General features: G+C 36.8%; 1 protein-coding gene across 1 annotated transcript; it reads right to left on the minus strand.

The window, feature by feature from the left end:
- Positions 1 to 76: 76 nt before the first annotated feature.
- On the minus strand, positions 77 to 18,004 carry cmn (calymmin). The gene is made up of 26 exons (XM_053640379.1): positions 17,986 to 18,004; positions 17,826 to 17,882; positions 16,975 to 17,019; positions 14,420 to 14,470; positions 10,472 to 10,522; positions 9,983 to 10,012; positions 9,832 to 9,879; positions 9,695 to 9,736; positions 9,528 to 9,572; positions 9,351 to 9,416; positions 7,157 to 7,870; positions 4,654 to 4,686; positions 4,478 to 4,516; positions 4,055 to 4,111; positions 3,705 to 3,767; positions 3,552 to 3,617; positions 3,194 to 3,289; positions 3,055 to 3,105; positions 2,914 to 2,973; positions 2,736 to 2,807; positions 2,490 to 2,555; positions 1,529 to 1,582; positions 1,379 to 1,438; positions 518 to 637; positions 383 to 436; positions 77 to 81 (listed from the first exon to the last, which is right to left on the minus strand). The coding sequence occupies exons 1-26, from the start codon at positions 18,002 to 18,004 to the stop codon at positions 77 to 79; spliced, it is 2,064 nt and encodes a 687-aa protein (XP_053496354.1).
- Between the last annotated feature and the right edge of the window lie 401 nt (positions 18,005 to 18,405).

An 18,405-nucleotide genomic window follows, 5' to 3' on the forward strand; every position in this document is an offset into this window, starting at 1 on the left:
AATAATTACTAAAAAAACAAAACAATATAAAACATCAACAACAACAGGACACACGTTTGTTCCCTCTTCTTCAGGATCAACCTGAAAAAAAAAGGTAGAAAAATATACAGTTATGACGGATGTAAATTCATTGATGTTGTTAAGGATAATAAATTAAAGCTGCAGTAAATAACTTTTTTCTGTTAAAATTGAGCATGACAGAATAATTAAGTCAGTTTAAAAAAAAAACCACACACACACAAAAACTACGTGTTCTTGCAATTAACGTTATGAAATTTTCTTCCACGAGTTGTGTGCAGTAATATATTTCCACCAGAGGGGTCCCCATAATTGAATTGTGTGAATTAAAGACGCCGATCGGACGCAGCGTCTGAGATCTTACCGTGATATCCATTGCCGAAGAATCCTTTCAGGTCGTGTGTCAGCTCCTTGCCTCCTAAACAGAGTGAATATTTAATGCAAAGTACTGTTAAAGATTATCAACTACATATAGAGATGATTTTGGGTTTTTTTATACCTGTCCAGGACTGGGGTAGCTGTGGGCCTTTGAGGTTCTGCTGAACGGGAATGTGCTGCGGTGTCGCTGCTTCAGTGGGCGTGTCCACCGGCGAGAAGGCAGGGTTTTCTAGAGACACTGCTGAGCCGGCGAGGGGGCCGTCAGTGAGGGCAGGGGCAAAGAGACAGCAATAAATAAACGGGAAAATGAAGAGAATGGAATGAAATTATGGAGCAACTGTCGCATCATAGGAAAAATAATTAATCTGATTAATTAATTTATTATTACATATTTATATGTTATTGTAGGCAACTCATGGAAGAAAATTCCATAACATTTGTTGTTTGTTGTGTCATTTTTAGCATGCAACAGTATCTGTACTGTTGCATGCTAAAAATGACACAACAAACAACAAATGTTATGGAATTTTCTTCCATGAGTTGCCTACAATAACATATTTCCACCAGAGAGGTCTCCAGTATTCACACATTCCAAAAGTTACATACTGCACCTTTAATGTCTCGACAAAAATAAAATGTGAAAAGTGTCAATGAAACATTTGTGACATGCTGAAAATTATTGCACATGAATCACTAAAAATTGCTGAAAATTAAAAGCACAAATTTGTAGTGAGATTTGTGTGTGTGTGTCGTGTACAACAGTGTGAGTGTTTACCTTCAGCTCGGACTCCTCCCTTGATATAAGAGGCTGGCCCTGTAAAAAAAAAAAAAAACAAACAAACGAGTCTGTAGAATTTCTTTTGGTAATTGAAAATTGCTCACCACAAATTTGGAATGTACCATCTTGTAAAAAAGGAATGGTTTGATCAACAGTTAAACATAGAATAAATGTATAACTCTGGTTTGGTTAGTTCTACAATACCTTCTCCAACTCGATCATCTAGCAGAGGAGCAATAGGTTGGGGCTGCACCTCTCCATCTCCTGAACACACACACACACGCACACTTAATATGCAGGTTGAGACATGGATTAGCAATAGCATTAAAATATTAAAGTATGAAAACGACTAACCGAACTGATCTACAGACTTCAATCCATCAATAGCAGGAGCTTCATATTGCAGCACTGCACACAGAGAGTGAAGGATTATGGGGATTTATGGTATGCGTCATGGTGAATACATTAATAATGAATAGACTGTGCAGTTTGGGACACGATTGATGACAGTGTTTACATGCCTATATAGTGAATAGGGCATGTGGATTGGGAAGCGTCCAGTGATAGTGTTAATGTGGCCTATATAGTGAATAGGATGAGTGGTTTGGGACACACCCAACATTGACTGATGATAGTCTTAATGTGATCTATATACTGAATAGGGTGAGTGGTTTGGGACACACCCAACGTTGATTGATGATAGTCTTAATGTGACCTATATACTGAATAGAGTGAGTGGTTTGGGACACACCCAACGTTGATTGATGATAGTCTTAATGTGACCTATATACTGAATAGGGTGAGTGGTTTGGGACACACCCAACGTTGATTGATGATAGTCTTAATGTGACCTATATACTGAATAGGGTGTGTGGTTTAGAACATGTCCACAGTGAACTGATGATAGTGTTAATGTGGCCTATATACTGAATACGTTGAGTGGTTTGGGACATATCCACTTTGAATTGGTGATGGTGTTAATGTGGCCTATATACTGAATAGGTTGAGTGGTTTGGGACATATCCACTTTGAATTGGTGATGGTGTTAATGTGGCCTATATAGTGAATAGGGCATGTGGATTGGGAAGTGTCCACATTGGACCGATGATGGTGTTAATGTGGCCTATATAGTGAATAGGGTGAGTGGTTTGGCACAACTCCAGAGTGAACTGATGATAGTGTTTACGTGGACTAGGTAGTGTGGTTTGGGACATGCCCCAAATGTGACAAATGGTGAACCAAATCCAAAACTGAAATGATTCTACGTAGGGAATAGGGAGTAGGGATTAGGAGGCGGTGTAAGTGAGTGTCGTACCGGGCTGATCGATGGACTGACCATCAGTGACTGGACCGAGGGCCTCAAATGGAAGCGATGGATTGCCTGGAAAACATACAGTATGTGGAGTTTTTAATCGATTATCATACTTTTTTATCCATCTATAGTTAGTGATTATCATTTAATGTGTCTGAATATCAGCGAAACTTTCTGCCCAGTCAGAATCCAGAATTCAGCATTCTGTGGTACAAAGACAAATAATGCGAATGTCCCATTTGATGTTACCATATTTTCCAGATGATTTAGCATCACCACCGAGACTGATCGGCTCCGGATCGTAGGGTCCAACAGACTGGCCTAAATCAAGAGAGACACATACAGAGAGAGATACAGAGAGAGAGACATTTTTTTTTTAATGTCGTAACATTACTTACCATTACATTGTAAAATCACAAAGCTTTACCGTATTTCCCAGAATTCCCAGCGACAGCTTGCAAACCAAGCTGCTGGCCACCATAAGGTCCTAATACAGAGTCAGAGGTCAAAAGTTAGACAAATAGTGAGGGAAAAGATGAAGATAAACCATGTAATGTAAAGCAATTACCATATTTTCCAGAGTCACTAGTGCTAGCAGTGTACGGAGAGCCTCCCATACCTGATGATAGAGAGAGAGAGACTCACAGATAGTTCTTGGTCATAGTTTTTGAAGTAGAGAAGAAGCAAAGTTTGTCACGTGAACTCACTGTATTTCCCAGCAGATTTGGGATTGGCGTTAAATTCCAGCGGATTGTAGTTTCCGGCTGCTTTAGAACCATAAGGCGATGCAGCATCGGGATTACCTGGGTGGGGGGGGTTAATTAACATTTATGTAAGGAGTCTCCAGTGTCAGCACTTTGTAACAATCCGAGGTAAAACCATAACGTTAGGTTTTCCGACAATTTGGTCAGTTAGCTAATTAAGCTGTGTATATTTGCTTGTTAAATGAGTCAGCGAGTTACGTTCTGTTTTCATTGTTAATGAGCTAAAGTTTAATCAATTAAATCAGGTATATAAATATTCTATAATATTCCATATATGAATATGAACTTTCCCGAGCCACACCGTATTTCCCGTACGGATTGGAGTTGTATCCTGTGGGCGAGCCGCCAAAAAGGAGGCCGCCGATCCCTAGGAGAGAACGGAGAGCGTTGCCTTGAACAAAGTGCGAGGTGAATGAATTTGTCATTTGAAAGTGAAGTATTCTACATGATTTACCATATCTGACTTGAGGCTTTCCCTCGGAGCCTAATCCCATTGGCTGAGCTCCGTATGGCCCACCTGTCAGAGCAGAATACCGACACTTATCAATAAATAAACGTCTGAAACGTGAACTCTGATGTGAGCATGTGGCATAAACGCACCGTATGCATGGCCAGATTTCACCTCAGGCCCGAGTTCAGCCGTCTGCGGTTCGATTGGACTGGTTCCTGCTTCAAAACAAGGCTCACGCTCATATGACCATCACACATACACGCATATACTGTATATGTATATATATATATATATATATATATATATATATATATATATATATATATATAGATAGATAGATAGATAGATATTACCATCCAGTCGAGCGGGGATGATGGGGGCACCGTTATACGGTAGCTGTCCTGCTCCACCTAAAAAAGATCCAGATTTCAAATGATGTATTTTTCCAATAATGGGGCTCATCAGTTAAATGACAGCGAATAAGATCTTTCATATGACGTCAAAACACTGTTTTTGATCGTTTATATATTTTCCCAGAGGATACATTTAATTTCGGTCTACTGTAACCAGGTGATCTGGTCTGAGATACGATGCTTCCTAAAGTTTTCAGGCTGAAATTCACCCTTCAAATATGAATTAACATTATACATGGATGCTCTGCTAGGGAATAACACTTAGACTTAGACTTAGACCGTACCAGATTTGCCTTTGTAATACATCCAAAGTTGTGTATTTTATGATAAGTCTGATTTTTTAAATAAATTAATAGGTCTCACCGTTGCCATATCCGTATCCTGCTCCTGGATTAACGTAGCCTGGATACAAAGGGATATTATATTATACAGTGGTCCAGTTAGCTTAATTATAATCAAAATAATCTTTTCTTTTTCTTTTCTTTTTTTAAAAAGTATGTTTAGTAAAATGTGTGTAGCTGGAAAACCTGGCTGGTTACCTGGCTGTTTGAGTTTAGGGCCATATCCTGGACCTAAATAATAGAGAAAAAGTGCAGTAAATAACTTATTGGACTGATTGGACTGTATTCGAAAGCTGAATTAAGCATGGGTAGTTAGGATTTCATACAGAAATCGCACTTATTCATATTTAGACCACAGACAGGCCAGAGTATGTCTGAATGCCATTTGAGGCCAATATTAAAATACATAAATATGACTGGAATTACTACATATTTTTGTCCCTTCGGAGGATTCGGCGTATAAAATTATGAATAAATTTAAAACGAGCCGTAAGTGTAGCAGATGACTGCTCGGTCAGCTTATCCTTCAAACTGTGGGCAAAATTACAGGAGAATTTATTTATATATTTATTTTCTAACAAATCATTTAAAGTGAATCAACTGTAGTATGAACAATTCAATGTTGTTGATGTTTTATCTCCACACAAAATTTCTGACTAGCTAAACCTCATTTTTATGTATATACACGTATTTGTGCAGATACAAGGGTAAACTGCTTTGGTGTTACTGCTTTGGTTGGACGCAAGTAAAAAAAAACGCTCCCGTCATCTTTCAGCGGTCAAAAATAAACGCGCCTGCAATGACATAAATTCAGATTATTTTCAAGTGTGCTTTAGTGTTAGTGTAGTAGTGCTAAAGTTACCACCCCTAACCCCCACCACCCCGTTATTGCACATGCTATGCCAAAGCATTAACGTTTATTTCCTAACTTTAAAGTTCAGTCTCATTTCTTACAATCAAAAAGAAGATGCAATAAAGAGTGATGTAAGTTTGTATGCAGTCAGTGTATGTTCATTGACCTGGTTTTGAGGCCTTGGCTCCTCCACTGTTTGGGAACCACGGTCCAGGACCATATCCTGTAAATAAACATATTTTATTATAGCAAAATACATTAACACAAATTCCATTGTGGTTCTACACGGGAACATTTTCTCGTACTGTTTCTCAGGTCAAGATATTAGAGGCACAAAATGAACTTTGGAAGAAGATTCATTCGTTTGAACATACATGCAGCAAAACACAATATTATTCGCTGAAAAGCAGGACACCGTCCTACAACGAAGACTGCAACTGTAATACGTTTCATTATTACGGAACAAAAACTACATAAACAAAAATACAACAAGGGAAAAATGCTACAGTTTAGTGTAATTAGATTCACAGGTTAAGAAGATCAGTATGGAGTACAAATAAAAGGAAATAAACACACAGTTTAATTTAGGAAGCAATGAATGACAAGTGGTTCACCTATCGTTTCACATTTTTTAAGAGCATGAAGAACCCATGCAAGAACCCATTACAGTCATGCATAAAGACAAACAACCTAAATAAATGGAACATGATCATGCGAATCAGTATCATGCTCTTTTATTTCACTACAAAAAACAAACAGACAAAAACAACAACAACAAAAAAAGATTTAAATGATCAGTGTTTACCAGGACTGGGCAGCTTAGTCCATTGTCCAGACACTCCAAGTCCACAATCTACATAACATCCATTAAAATCAGGTAGCATTAAAAAAAATAAGCATTTTTTAAATCAGTGCTTTAAAATTCTGAGCTGAAATATGGATTTAGGTTTTGAGCATAGATGTACACCCTGCCAATTAGTCTGTATATACTGTATTAGTCTATATATATGTAGAGGAGAAGCCACCAAATATAAGACTGGGCATGGACTGAGTCAGACATTTACACCAATACTGCTGGTTAGAAATAAAATCACCTCATATATAGTATACATACCAAATGTCAATTACAGAACAACAGCGCTGACTGTCTAATCTCAGCCTCAGATGCTTCACCCATGGCCCAGGAAGTCTATACTTATTGTACATATGTCTAGTGGTGAGTAAACGAGATACCCTCATGTGTTATATCAATGACCGAATTGGTTTATAAGTTCCTCACACTGGGCACTACTGTAGTCACCAGCCTACTGTAAGATAAAGCTTTCTGCTATATACTGTATATTCAAACAGTCTTTTGGGACATTTGCTTCCTGTGATCCAGTGATTTCGATTTAGTGCTTTATATGTTGGAATCTGCAGTGATATCACATCATGGTTTGCTTCACAATCACTGAAGACCAAAATGGACTCAGGGCAGTAAACTATATACAAAAAAGGAAGGATATACATCCAGGCCATAGTTCAATAAAATGTACTACTGTGATTTTACTGTATGGCAGTAGCAAAGAAGTATGCTCAAAACCTGACCATTTTCAGACAAGAACTGAACATACAAATAGAACAAGTAAGTATCCTAAGGGTAAAAACTGTCAGAATCAAAGTGATTAGTATGATTAAATAAGTTAGCAATAGTGGGACCTCTCTGGTTAGAAGAAAAAAGCACACTGGATTTACGGACTTGTATGTAACTTTGAAGTTTTGTAAGAGTTAAAGAACATCCATGATCCATTTTAGTCAAGACCTTTAACAGGCAGGACATGCATGATTTATCGACCGACAGGCTTTTACCAGGATTTGCTACTTTTGGACCCTTCATCTGAGGCATAGCAGGGGTTGGTTCAAGGGTAAGTGGAAGACCTGCTGTCTGTAGTGCATCTGGTTCTGGTGCTACAGGTTTGGGATCTTTCGTTTGTGGAATCTCAAGGACCGGAGCAACAGGTTTGGGACCTTTACCTTGTGGAACAGCTGGTTGTGAAGCAACTGGCTTTGGACCATTCCCCTGTGGATACACTGGTGCAACAAGCTGTTGGTCTTGAGCAACTGGCTTTGGGGCTTTCTCTGGTTGAGTGAATGGAAGTAAAGCAGGAGCAACTGGTTTCTGAGGATTTCCTTGAGGAATTTCTGGAGCTAGTTGGGTGGCTGGCTTTGGACCTTTACCCTGAGGAATGAGGGGTGCAAGCTCTGGGAACGGAGCTTGTCCTTGTGTGACATATTGTTCAGGTTTGGGTGCTTTATTCTGTAGATTCACTGGAGCCTGCTCTTGCACTATTGGCTTAGATGGGTAGCCTTGTGGAACCTGAGGTTTTGGGCCCTTCCAACTTGACATTAATGGCATTCTCTTGGTGGGTGGCAGTGCAGTAGGTACTCCTATGGTAGGCTCAGGTTTAGCTGGCTGTGCAACTCCTTTGGTGTACCCTGTTACTGATGGAAGACTTGGGGCTTCAGGGCTAAGGCTTTTTCCTTTGGGCCCTTTCTCATTTCCATTTGCTACAGGGCCATATCCTAGAAGTCGAAGAAATATTACCACAAACTGGAACAAATATCATGCTCCCTTGTACAGTGGTTCTCAAATTCAGTCACAGGAACCCACTGCCCTAATATATGGTGTATTTGAATGTTGGAGTCTTATTGGTCAGAAGGTGTTGATTAATTCTCAATAACAACAGCTCTGACAATAGTGCAGCTATAAATTAATATGGTGCTAACAGTAACTTTGATTCATCACATCTCCATCTGATTATTAATCCTTTACATGGTTTAGATCAAATATGTTGGGATTAGAGAGCACTTTAAACTGTGCAGCGCTTGACTAAAGGACTAGATTTGAGAACCGCTACCATGGGGAATACAAAAAATTCATAATTCATTTTATGAAGCAAAACATATAACATGGTGGACCTAACCAGACCTTTTAGCAAAACAACTGCAACATCACACACAAATTCCCACACCCACTCGCACACTATGGACAATTTGGAAATGCCAGTCAGCATACAACGCATGTCTTTGGACTGGGGACGGAAACCAGAGTACCCGGATGAAACCCCCAAAGCACAGGCAGAACATCCACGCTCCGCACACGCAGGGCAGAGGCAGAATTCGAGCCCCCAACCCCAGAGGTGGTAGGCAAATGTGCTAAACACTAAGCCACCGTGGTTCACCATGACCCTTCACCCCACCCCCCGCCCCCTGCGAACCGAATCAACATTAACAAATCAGCCGTGTTATGTCTGTTTAAAAAACAAAAAGACAAAACTCAGGTACATGCTACAAAAACACACACACAGATATATGTAGCATAAATTACCAGGTTTAACTTTTAGTACACCATAACCTGGGAACCACAGGATATATTGGAAATACTAAATATTAATAATTTGCAAATATACCCCGGGGTATACCCTGCAACGGGAGAAATAATACCCGTTTCAGGAGACCTGCATACTGCTTCCCACCAGGGCTCTCCAAAATTATTGGCACCCTTCATATAAATATTCTTGCACAAAATAAACATTACAAATCTCCCACTCACATAAAAACTCCCTTTTTTTTCTCCTCCAAATAATAGTATTTTCTCTCGAAAATATACAGTATGTGCTATGAATATTGACACCTATAAGGAAAAAATGCAAACAAATTCATTTTCAATTACTCTCAGTCCCTAAGAACTCTGTTGTTGCCCTTTACCATGTATTGTTTCCCTGGGGTATACACGTGAGGTTGCACATATGCAAAAGAAAACCAGTTCTCATCCATTACAATGGGAATAACCACAGAATTTTCAACAGATGGTTTTTAGACCTACACAAATTAGGCAATGGACTTAATAAATGCATAAATATTTGTTCAAAAAATATGATTAAACTCAATTAGGTCCATTACAAAATAGGCCAATAATTTTGGAGTATATACTGTATAATATCTATATCTATATATGGTTACATCATGAAAATATTCTCTAAATGACTTCTGGCTGATTTACCATTGGGCTTGGCTCCTTGTCCATTACTTGGTCCTCCATTACCAACTCCAGCACCAACACCATACCCTATGCAGGAGATTACAGACAGAGTTATTCTCATATTTACTTACTGGATGTTTATTACCTTCATCGGTCTATACCAATACTGACAATCATCTCCAAAGACAGACAGTTTACCTGGCTTAGGTGCTTTAGCGCCCCCATTGGGATAACCTCCATATCCTTTGAGAAATATAGAAATACCAAATTAGATCAGTCTGCCTTATTAATATCTAATGTCAATATGTTCCATTTTCTATACATAACTTAACATGATGTGTAAAAGGTCAATTTAGCGTATTTACCATTGGATCTCTGTCCGTAACCTGTGGGCAAACCACCGTAACCTAGCATAATGTACATCAAAGGGATAAAATATGAAAACTGGCCCCCAAAACCTTATTTTAAGCTTTAAATTATTTTCCAGGGATGCAGACTTTACCTGGTTTCGGTCCTTTAATTCCAGCTCCATTGGGATATCCAGCATATCCTGATATCCACAAATATCCAATCAGTGATGACACGATATGAAAAGTACATGGTGTTAGAGTTCTGAATTCTGGAAACATCTGCTGTATTTAGCTATAATTTACCTGCTTTGGGTCCTTTGGTGCCTCCGTATCCTGAGAATGATATGATGAGAGAGCAGTATGGGTGGATGTATACACACATACAGTCCAATTTCACTTTTGATAAGATTAGACAATATCATAATGACATTGTAATTAAAACTTGGAGCAGCACCAATTTTTACTATGAAGACTATTACTACTAACAGTTATTAGTGCTATGTGCACTAACCCCACTCCTCATCCTTATTTTAACGTTTATGATATTTAATGCCAATTTTGTACCAGCTTTACCTGCAGGTTTTGCTCCCTGTGCATTCGGACCACCAGCGACTGGACCATAGCCTGTTTAAAAAAATAATTTTTAAAAAAAGGCCAAATCCATATTCTGTTCAATTGTGGATTATGATGGATGGAAAAAAATATGAAGTGATGTTCTTTACCTGTACCAGGAAAAGAAGCACATTTCTAAATTTTATATACTACTACTAAAAAAAAAAACAACTTTCGTACCATTGGGCTTGGCTGCTCCTCCACTCTGTGCCAAAGGTCCACCACCATAACCTGGAAAATATCACTTATCATGCACAGGAACTGACATTTTATTATACATTTTAGATATCAGACTACAAAATCATTACCAGGTTTGGCAGCTTTTGCTCCATTCAAGTATCCTCCACCTACACGGTAAAATAATTATAAAAAAAGTTTCAGGACATTCTACAGCACGCATTTATATTTCAGAAAGGTGAAATGATGAATACCGAGACTGGCTCCAGTTTGGGGATAAGCAGCCGGTCCGTTTCTGTAGCCTGGACACACAATTATTCAAGGAAATATTTATATCTACATGAATATAAGCTGGCATAGGGAAAACCTGATATTTTATAAATGTATACCATGATTTAGCATTACACTCCATATATATTTTAATACACACAGGAATTAAGCTCACCTGCGAATGAAGAATCTGCCTGGTCATATCCGTTTCCTTGCCCATAGCCTGCAAAAAAAAAAACAACTATATTTAATTAATGCCTATCAGTTTGTGTCAAAGGTATAAATGAGCTAATTTGCTCACCTCCTCGTCCTTTGTAGGCCATTTGTGGTGCTATTCTCATCCCTGCTCCAAATCCACCTAAAAATATATATATATATATATATATATATATATATATATATATATATATATATATATATATATATATATATATATAAATAGTCATACAAGGAAATATGATGCTTATAATAACTATATATTTCATTTTATTTAATCTAATAAAAACACGTAAAAAAAACAAAAAAAAAACAAATAACAACAAAAAAAAACATCATACCATATGAAGGTTGTGCTCCATATCCAGACTTATTTGGCTTGGACCCATAACCTCCTGTCGTAAAAAAAATTCAAGCGTAAACTTCTACAAGATAAAATAAGATTAAATAGAGTAGTAGTAACTCATCAAGGTTCTGAAATGGGCTCAATGTAACGAATTATGATGTAATAATATAATAATAATATAATATAATGTAATACACCGATCAGCCATAACATTAAAACCTCCTGCATAATATTGAGTAAACCCAAAAACAGCTCTGACCCGTCCACGCATGGATTCTACAAGACCTCTGAAGGTGTGCTGTGGTATCTAGAACTAAGATGTTAGCAGCAGATCCTTTAAGTCCTATAAGTTGCAAGGTGGGGCCTCCATGGATCGGATTTGTTTGTCCAGAACATCCCACAGACGCTCGATCGGATTGAGATCTGGGGAATTCGGAGGCAGAGTCAAAACATTGAACGCTTTGTCATGTTCCTCAAACCGTTCCTGAACAGTGTTTGCAGTGTCTCCGGGCGCATCATCCTGCTGAAAGACTCCATTGCCATTAGGGAATTACGTTGCCATGAAGGGGTGCATTTCGTTTGCAACAATGTTTAGGTAGGTGGTACGTGTCAAAGTAACATCCACATGAATACCAGGACACAAGGTTTCCCAGCAGAACATTCCCCAGAGCATCACACTTCCTCTGCCAGCTCACCTTCTTCCAATAGTGCACTCTGGTGGCATCTCTTCCCCAGGTAAGTGACGCACATACGCACCCAGCCGTCCACATGATGTAAAAGAAAATGTGATTCAGACCAAGCCACCTTCTTCCATTGCTCCATGGTCCAGTTCTGATGCCTATTGTAGGTGTTTCGGTGGTGTACAGGGGGTCAGCATGGGCACTCTGACCGGTCTGCAGCTACACAGCTCCATACTCAGCAAGCTGTGATCCACTATGTGTTCTGACTCCTTTCTATCGGAGCCAGCATGAACTTTTTCAGAAGTTTGTGCTACAGTAGCTCTTCTGTGGGATCAGATCAGACGGGCTAGCCTTCACGCCCCACATGCATCAGTGAGCCTTGGGTGCCCATCACCCTGTCACTGGTTCACCGGTTGTCCTTCCTTGGACCACTTTGGACCTTGGACCTGCCATTTTGGAGATACGCTGATCCAGTCATCTAGCCATCACAATTTGGCCCTTGTGAAGTCGCTCAGGTCCTTGTTCACTTGCTGCCCAATATATCTCACCCCTTGACAGGTGCCATTGTAACAAGATAATCAATGTTATTCACTTCACCTGTCAGTAGTTTTAAGGTTATGGCTGATCGGTGTATATTGTAATGTGTAATATGATGTAATGTAACAATGTAATATTATGTACTACTGTATATTGTAATGTAATTTAATGTAATATAATGTAAATGAGACAGTGGGACCATTTGGGTTTGGCTTCGCTTTCTGGCCATTGGATGTAAAAGGCGAAGCTCCATAGCCTGGTGGAAATAAACAAAATAAAATGCATCAGTATCAAATATATAAGAACTAAATATTCTATTGAGTTTTTTTTTAGAATTGTGTTTTATTTATTTATTTATTTTTAATGTGTTTTGAATATACAGTGGTGCTTCAAGGTTTGTGAAACCGTTTGTGAACCGAATTTTCTATATATCTGTATAAATGTGACCTAACGCATCATCAGATTTTCAAAAAAGTCCTAAAAGTAGATAAAGAGAACCCAATTAAACTAATGAGATAAAATATTATATTTATGGTAATTTATTCATTGAGGAAAACGATCCAATATTACATATCTGTGAGTGGCAAAAGCATGTGAACCTCTGCTTTCAGTATCTGGTGTGACCCCCTTGTGCAGCAACAACTGCAACTAAACGTTTGCGGTAACTGTTGATCAGTCCTGCACCTCGACTTGGCGGTCTTCCCACAACATTTCTATTGGATTAAGGTCAGGACGTTGATTTTGCCGTTCCAAAACATTAACTTTATTCTTCTTTAAACATTCTTTGGTAGAAAGATTTGTGTGCTTAGGGTCATGCGTCTTGCTGCATGACCCACTTTCTCTTCAGATTCAGTTCATGGACAGATGACATTTTCCTTTAGAATTCGCTGGTATAATTCAGAATTCATTGTTCCATCAGTGATGGCGAGTCGTCCAGTCCCAGATGCTGAAAAACAGACCCAAACTATGGTACTACCACCACCATGTTTCACAAATGGAATAATGTTCTTATGCTGAAATGCAGTGTTTTCCTTTCTCCAAACATAACCCTTCCTATTTAAACTAAAAAAAAATTATTTTGGTCCCATCCGTCCACAAAACATTTTTCCAATAGCCTTCTGGTTTGTCAATGTGACTGTTAGCAAACTGCAGATGTTCTTTTTGGAGAGCAGTGCTTTTCTCCTTGCAACCCTGCCATGCACACCATTGTTGTTCAGTGTTCTCCTGATGGTGGACTCATGAACATTAATATTAGCCAATGTGAAAGAGGCCTTTAGTTGCTTAGAAGTTACTCAGGGTTCCTTTGTGACCTCATGGACTATTACACGTCTTGTTCTTGGAGTGATCTTTGTTGGTCTCCACTCCTGGGGAGGGGAATAATGGTCTTAAATTTCCTCCATTTGTACACAATATGTCCAAACTCTTTAGAGATGGGTTTATGACCTTTTCCAGCCTGATGAGCTTCAACAACTCTTTTTCTGAAGTCCTCAGGAATCTCCTTTGTTCGTGCCATGATACACTTCCACAAACACGTGTTGTGAAGATCATACTTTGATAGAACCCGTTCCTTTAATTAAAACAGGGTGCTCACTCACTCACGCCTGATTCTCATCCCATTGATTGAAAACACCCGCCTCTAATTTCACCTTCAATTAAACTGCTAATCCAATATTACAGCTATGTAATATTGGATAATTTTCCTCAATGAATAAATGACCAGGTACAATATTTTTGCCTCATTTGTTTTACTGGGTTCACACTGTCTAATTTTAGGACTTGTGTAAAAATCTGATGATGTTTTAGGTCATATTTATGCAGATATATAGACAATTCTATATTTTTCAAGCACCACTGTAAATATGAAAATTTAACATATGTTGAATAATTACAATTGTAATGTACCGTTGTGTTTGGGTCCCCGTCCTTTAGAAGCTACAGGTGCAGGTCCGTAACCTGCACAATAAAATTACAAACAAAAAATAACTTAATTACTTAGTTAACTGAAATAAATGTTAGATTTTAGTCAATCTCCATAGATGTTTCATTTAGATATATATGTATATGTAGTTTACCTCCATTTCCTTTAGCCGCAGCTGAAAATGCACCAAAACCTGAAAATAGAAATTCAGTTTCCTTTCGTATAATTCCTTAATAATTCATAAGTGCTGTGTTTATGAAACCCCTTTCCAGCTGATACTTTTTAAAAGCATTTTAAAGGTCAGCTCACTATATTTGCACTGTATTAAGTTGATTTTTAATGTATAATGGATGTTTAACGCTGCTGTTCCGGATGTTCTGCTTTTGAAGATATTTATTATAACAATAATCAAATATAGTGTAATTATGCTTATAATGTACAGAACTTACCATTGGGTTTGCCATTATTTCCATAACCTGTAAATTATTTTAAAAAAATAAATAAATAAAATGAATTACATTTCCATATGTGTAACTACCTGACATGTAAGCTATACTAAAATGTAACAGCCATGTATCATCATGCTCACTTTATGTAGGAATTGATAAATTCCAACATAAAGAAAAAATCAAATAATTCACCATTAGGTTTGGCTCCATTTCCATTTCCGAGAGAAGCAGGTGCAGCACCGTACCCTTTATAAGGACCTAAAAAAAACAACATTATTTAATTATTTACTAGCTCAGATGCACAAACTGTATATTGTATACTAAAAAAAACAGCTAGTCGATTACTTCTTATAAAGTTCAACAAAATAAAACTGTTCAACTTAACCTCCAACTTAACATCCAATCACGTCAAGCATTATATATTAGAAAATTCTACTTTTGTTCATGACTCTATTAGTTTGTTTCATCTAGCTACAGATCATTTTAAGACCCTATTAACAAAAATAGTATAAAAAGATGACGTTTTATGAATTATAATTGGAACTTTGGCTACATTTCATACTGCATAGGTTCTTATTCAATATTCTCATACTATACTTGTTAATAAAATATTCACATTGAAGGAAGGTGTACAAAGCCAGCACAAAGCCATAAACTCTAAAGGTCCAATTCCAATATCAAACCCATTATCCAATTTCATAAATTTACCAATTGTTTTTTTTTTTTTTTTACCTATAGCTGATTCACACAATACCTTTTCTTTCAAACTGCCCAATCTAAAGTAATTATAACTTTTAACTAATTATAACAATTGTGGCTAAAATTAATAGCTAATATGTTGTAAAGTACTCATTTTACTCATGCATATGTTTATAAAGCATACATATCACATATATCTTTAGACACTACAAAAGTACAGGATTTTTTAAATAATAAATCCTCTCTAAATTCCTCTAAATCTATTTTAAAATTAATTTCTCTGTTGAAAATAAAATAAAAATACAAATAAAAGAATTCGTGCAGTATTGTTTATATTCACCATTGGGTTTGGCGCCATTTCCATTTCCGAGAGCAGCAGGTACAGCACCGTACCCTTTATAAGGACCTGACAAATACATTTTTCATTATTTAGAAGCTCTATAGCACAAACTGTGTATGGAAACAAAAATCTTCTTATAATACTAAATAAAACTACATATACCCGTTTTCTTTTTTGTTTGTTTTGTTTTTTTTCATGCTAGCAGACTTTTTTATAATTCGCCAAGATAAAAATCTGTACTAAGATACATTTGGTAAAACATGAACTAATATAACCCTATGGTATAATATTTCAGAATTTACAAGGATACTACTGCACGTGTTAACAGAATCCTCACACTGGAAGGATTTCTCAATAATTCAGAGTAAAATGTTAACGTTATATCAGTATTCATACTCAATATTCTATTTTGTTCAAGTTCCTAATCAAATCTACAAATTAAACTAGCAAGCAATACAATTCCATATCACCTGGCATCTTAATATATAACATTTTCTAAACTAGAGCTATAATTATAGTTTATTTCGATTTAATAGTTCTGTAATATCATGCTGGCATTCGGATGAGGAATTCATATAGAAATGACTTGTTTTGACATGTTTATATTCACCATTGGGTCTGGCTCCATTTCCATTTCCGAGAGCAGCAGGTACAGCACCGTACCCTTTATAAGGACCTCATATATACAATTATTTCATTATTTAAAACCTCCATGGCACAAACTTACAAAAGCCATAAACTTTCAGAATGTTTATCTATCTTCAGGCCAATTAATTCACATCTTATACCATGTATTATTATAACAGTTTACTATAAAGCTGCTTTGTGACAATGTCTATTGTTGAAATTACTATACAAATAAAAGTAAACTTTAATTGAATTGAATTAATCAAGATAAACACAATTTTTTAAAAATAATTACCACTGGGTTTTCCACTATTTCCGGCAACCTGTGCAGCACCATAACCTTTAAAAAAAAATGCATTTTAAGAGAACTTTAAGAAAGTTCTATAAACATTGCACAAACTCATCAGTATTAACTTAAATTTACCTTTGGCTCCATTCCCATTGGGCTGAGGTGCTGCAGGTCCATAACCTGATGAAGAGAAAATAAACAAACATACTTATTATATCTTACATATATTTTTCTTTTATTAAATCTATTTTTATTTTATTAGTTAAATTTTAAATATTTGGTTGGGGTTTTTTTAATATATATATATTAATTATTGTTTAAGAACTGTACCTAGAATGAACTTGTAAATTAATTGAGAATTTCGAAAAGCTTTTTCCTAAACATTTACATATATTTCACTGGTCGGTTACATATCCAAACAAAAACTTGCATAATTAAATAAATCTTGAACATAAGAAATTCCATAAACTGAACTGAAATATATAAATAAATAAATCACTTACCAAAAATAAGAAATTTTAATACTCAAGTTTACTAAAAAAAAAAATAATTAACACCCATAAGAGCAATAATGATCAATTAAATACAAGTTATATGAGCTCAAAATGAATAGATATTTGCTTTTTTATAAAAGCAAATTCTGTTTAGAATATTTTTCTGACACCTCAGCTATATCTCACTCGAGTGTTCAATACAAATGAGAGTTGCCGGACAGAACAGCTTTAAGGAATTAGGAATACATGTACAAGTGTAACCTGAATTTTTTTTTTCTTTACTGTTTTGATTAACAGTCATAGTTGTATTGGAAGCTGTTACATTGGTTAGATTTAGCTAGCTAATATATCCCAGCCTGATATGCAGCATGTAGAACTTTCTAGATAGCAATATTTTCACATAATCATAAAATGGAATCAAAATTTGAGGAAAGAGTGTGATGAGAGGAGAAGATTAGATGATGTCTATTCATGAAATGTTTTATTTCTCACCTTGTGCTTTAGTGTTGGGTTGGTAGGCGTTGGCATTCTGTGGACCGTGACCATATCCTAAAGCAAGAAACAATTTTAAGATAAATGATCATTACAAAATTTTATTCATATTTTACATCGTTTTGATTTTAAACTTTGTTTTTCAAGAGATTGATGGTACCTTTGGATGGTATCAACATTTGGCCCAAACCACCATTTTGAGGTTTGTACCCTGAAATAAAACAGATATTTATCAGTACTGTGGTAAAACATCGGACTGTAAACAGGAAATCGAACATCACTGGAACCTGGAAATGCATAGAACTGAAAAATGCATAGAATTCCATGTCAAAGCAATAGTCTTCTCGTAGTGGAATTACTGCTACAACAGTAGACCATTTAACAAAACAGGCCTGTGTTTATTCCACTGCTGTTGAGGACACTATTTACAATCACAGTTTAATTGCTCTCAGTAAAAAGAAAAAGGATATAACGAGGCACATAGAGCCGCATTTCTGTCCAGTCCTGTACATTCACTACCACACAGGCTCGAGACAGGTTTGAGCAAAACAGCGGAGAAAAGCCGCATCAATGGAGGGAC

Source organism: Ictalurus furcatus, chromosome 13 (genome assembly GCF_023375685.1).
Source record: "Ictalurus furcatus strain D&B chromosome 13, Billie_1.0, whole genome shotgun sequence".
In the NCBI taxonomy this organism is placed as follows: Eukaryota; Metazoa; Chordata; class Actinopteri; order Siluriformes; family Ictaluridae; genus Ictalurus; species Ictalurus furcatus.

What these genes read in the sequence shown, in the direction of transcription:
- cmn (XM_053640379.1), bottom strand. An exon ending in ACGGGGACCCAAACACAACG is followed by an intron (nt 10,523 to 14,419) that starts GTACATTACAAT and finishes GATATTTTCCAG; the next exon opens with GTTATGGTGGTGGACCTTTG. An exon ending in TCAGTCCATCGATCAGCCCG is followed by an intron (nt 1,583 to 2,489) that starts GTACGACACTCA and finishes CTCTGTGTGCAG; the next exon opens with TGCTGCAATATGAAGCTCCT.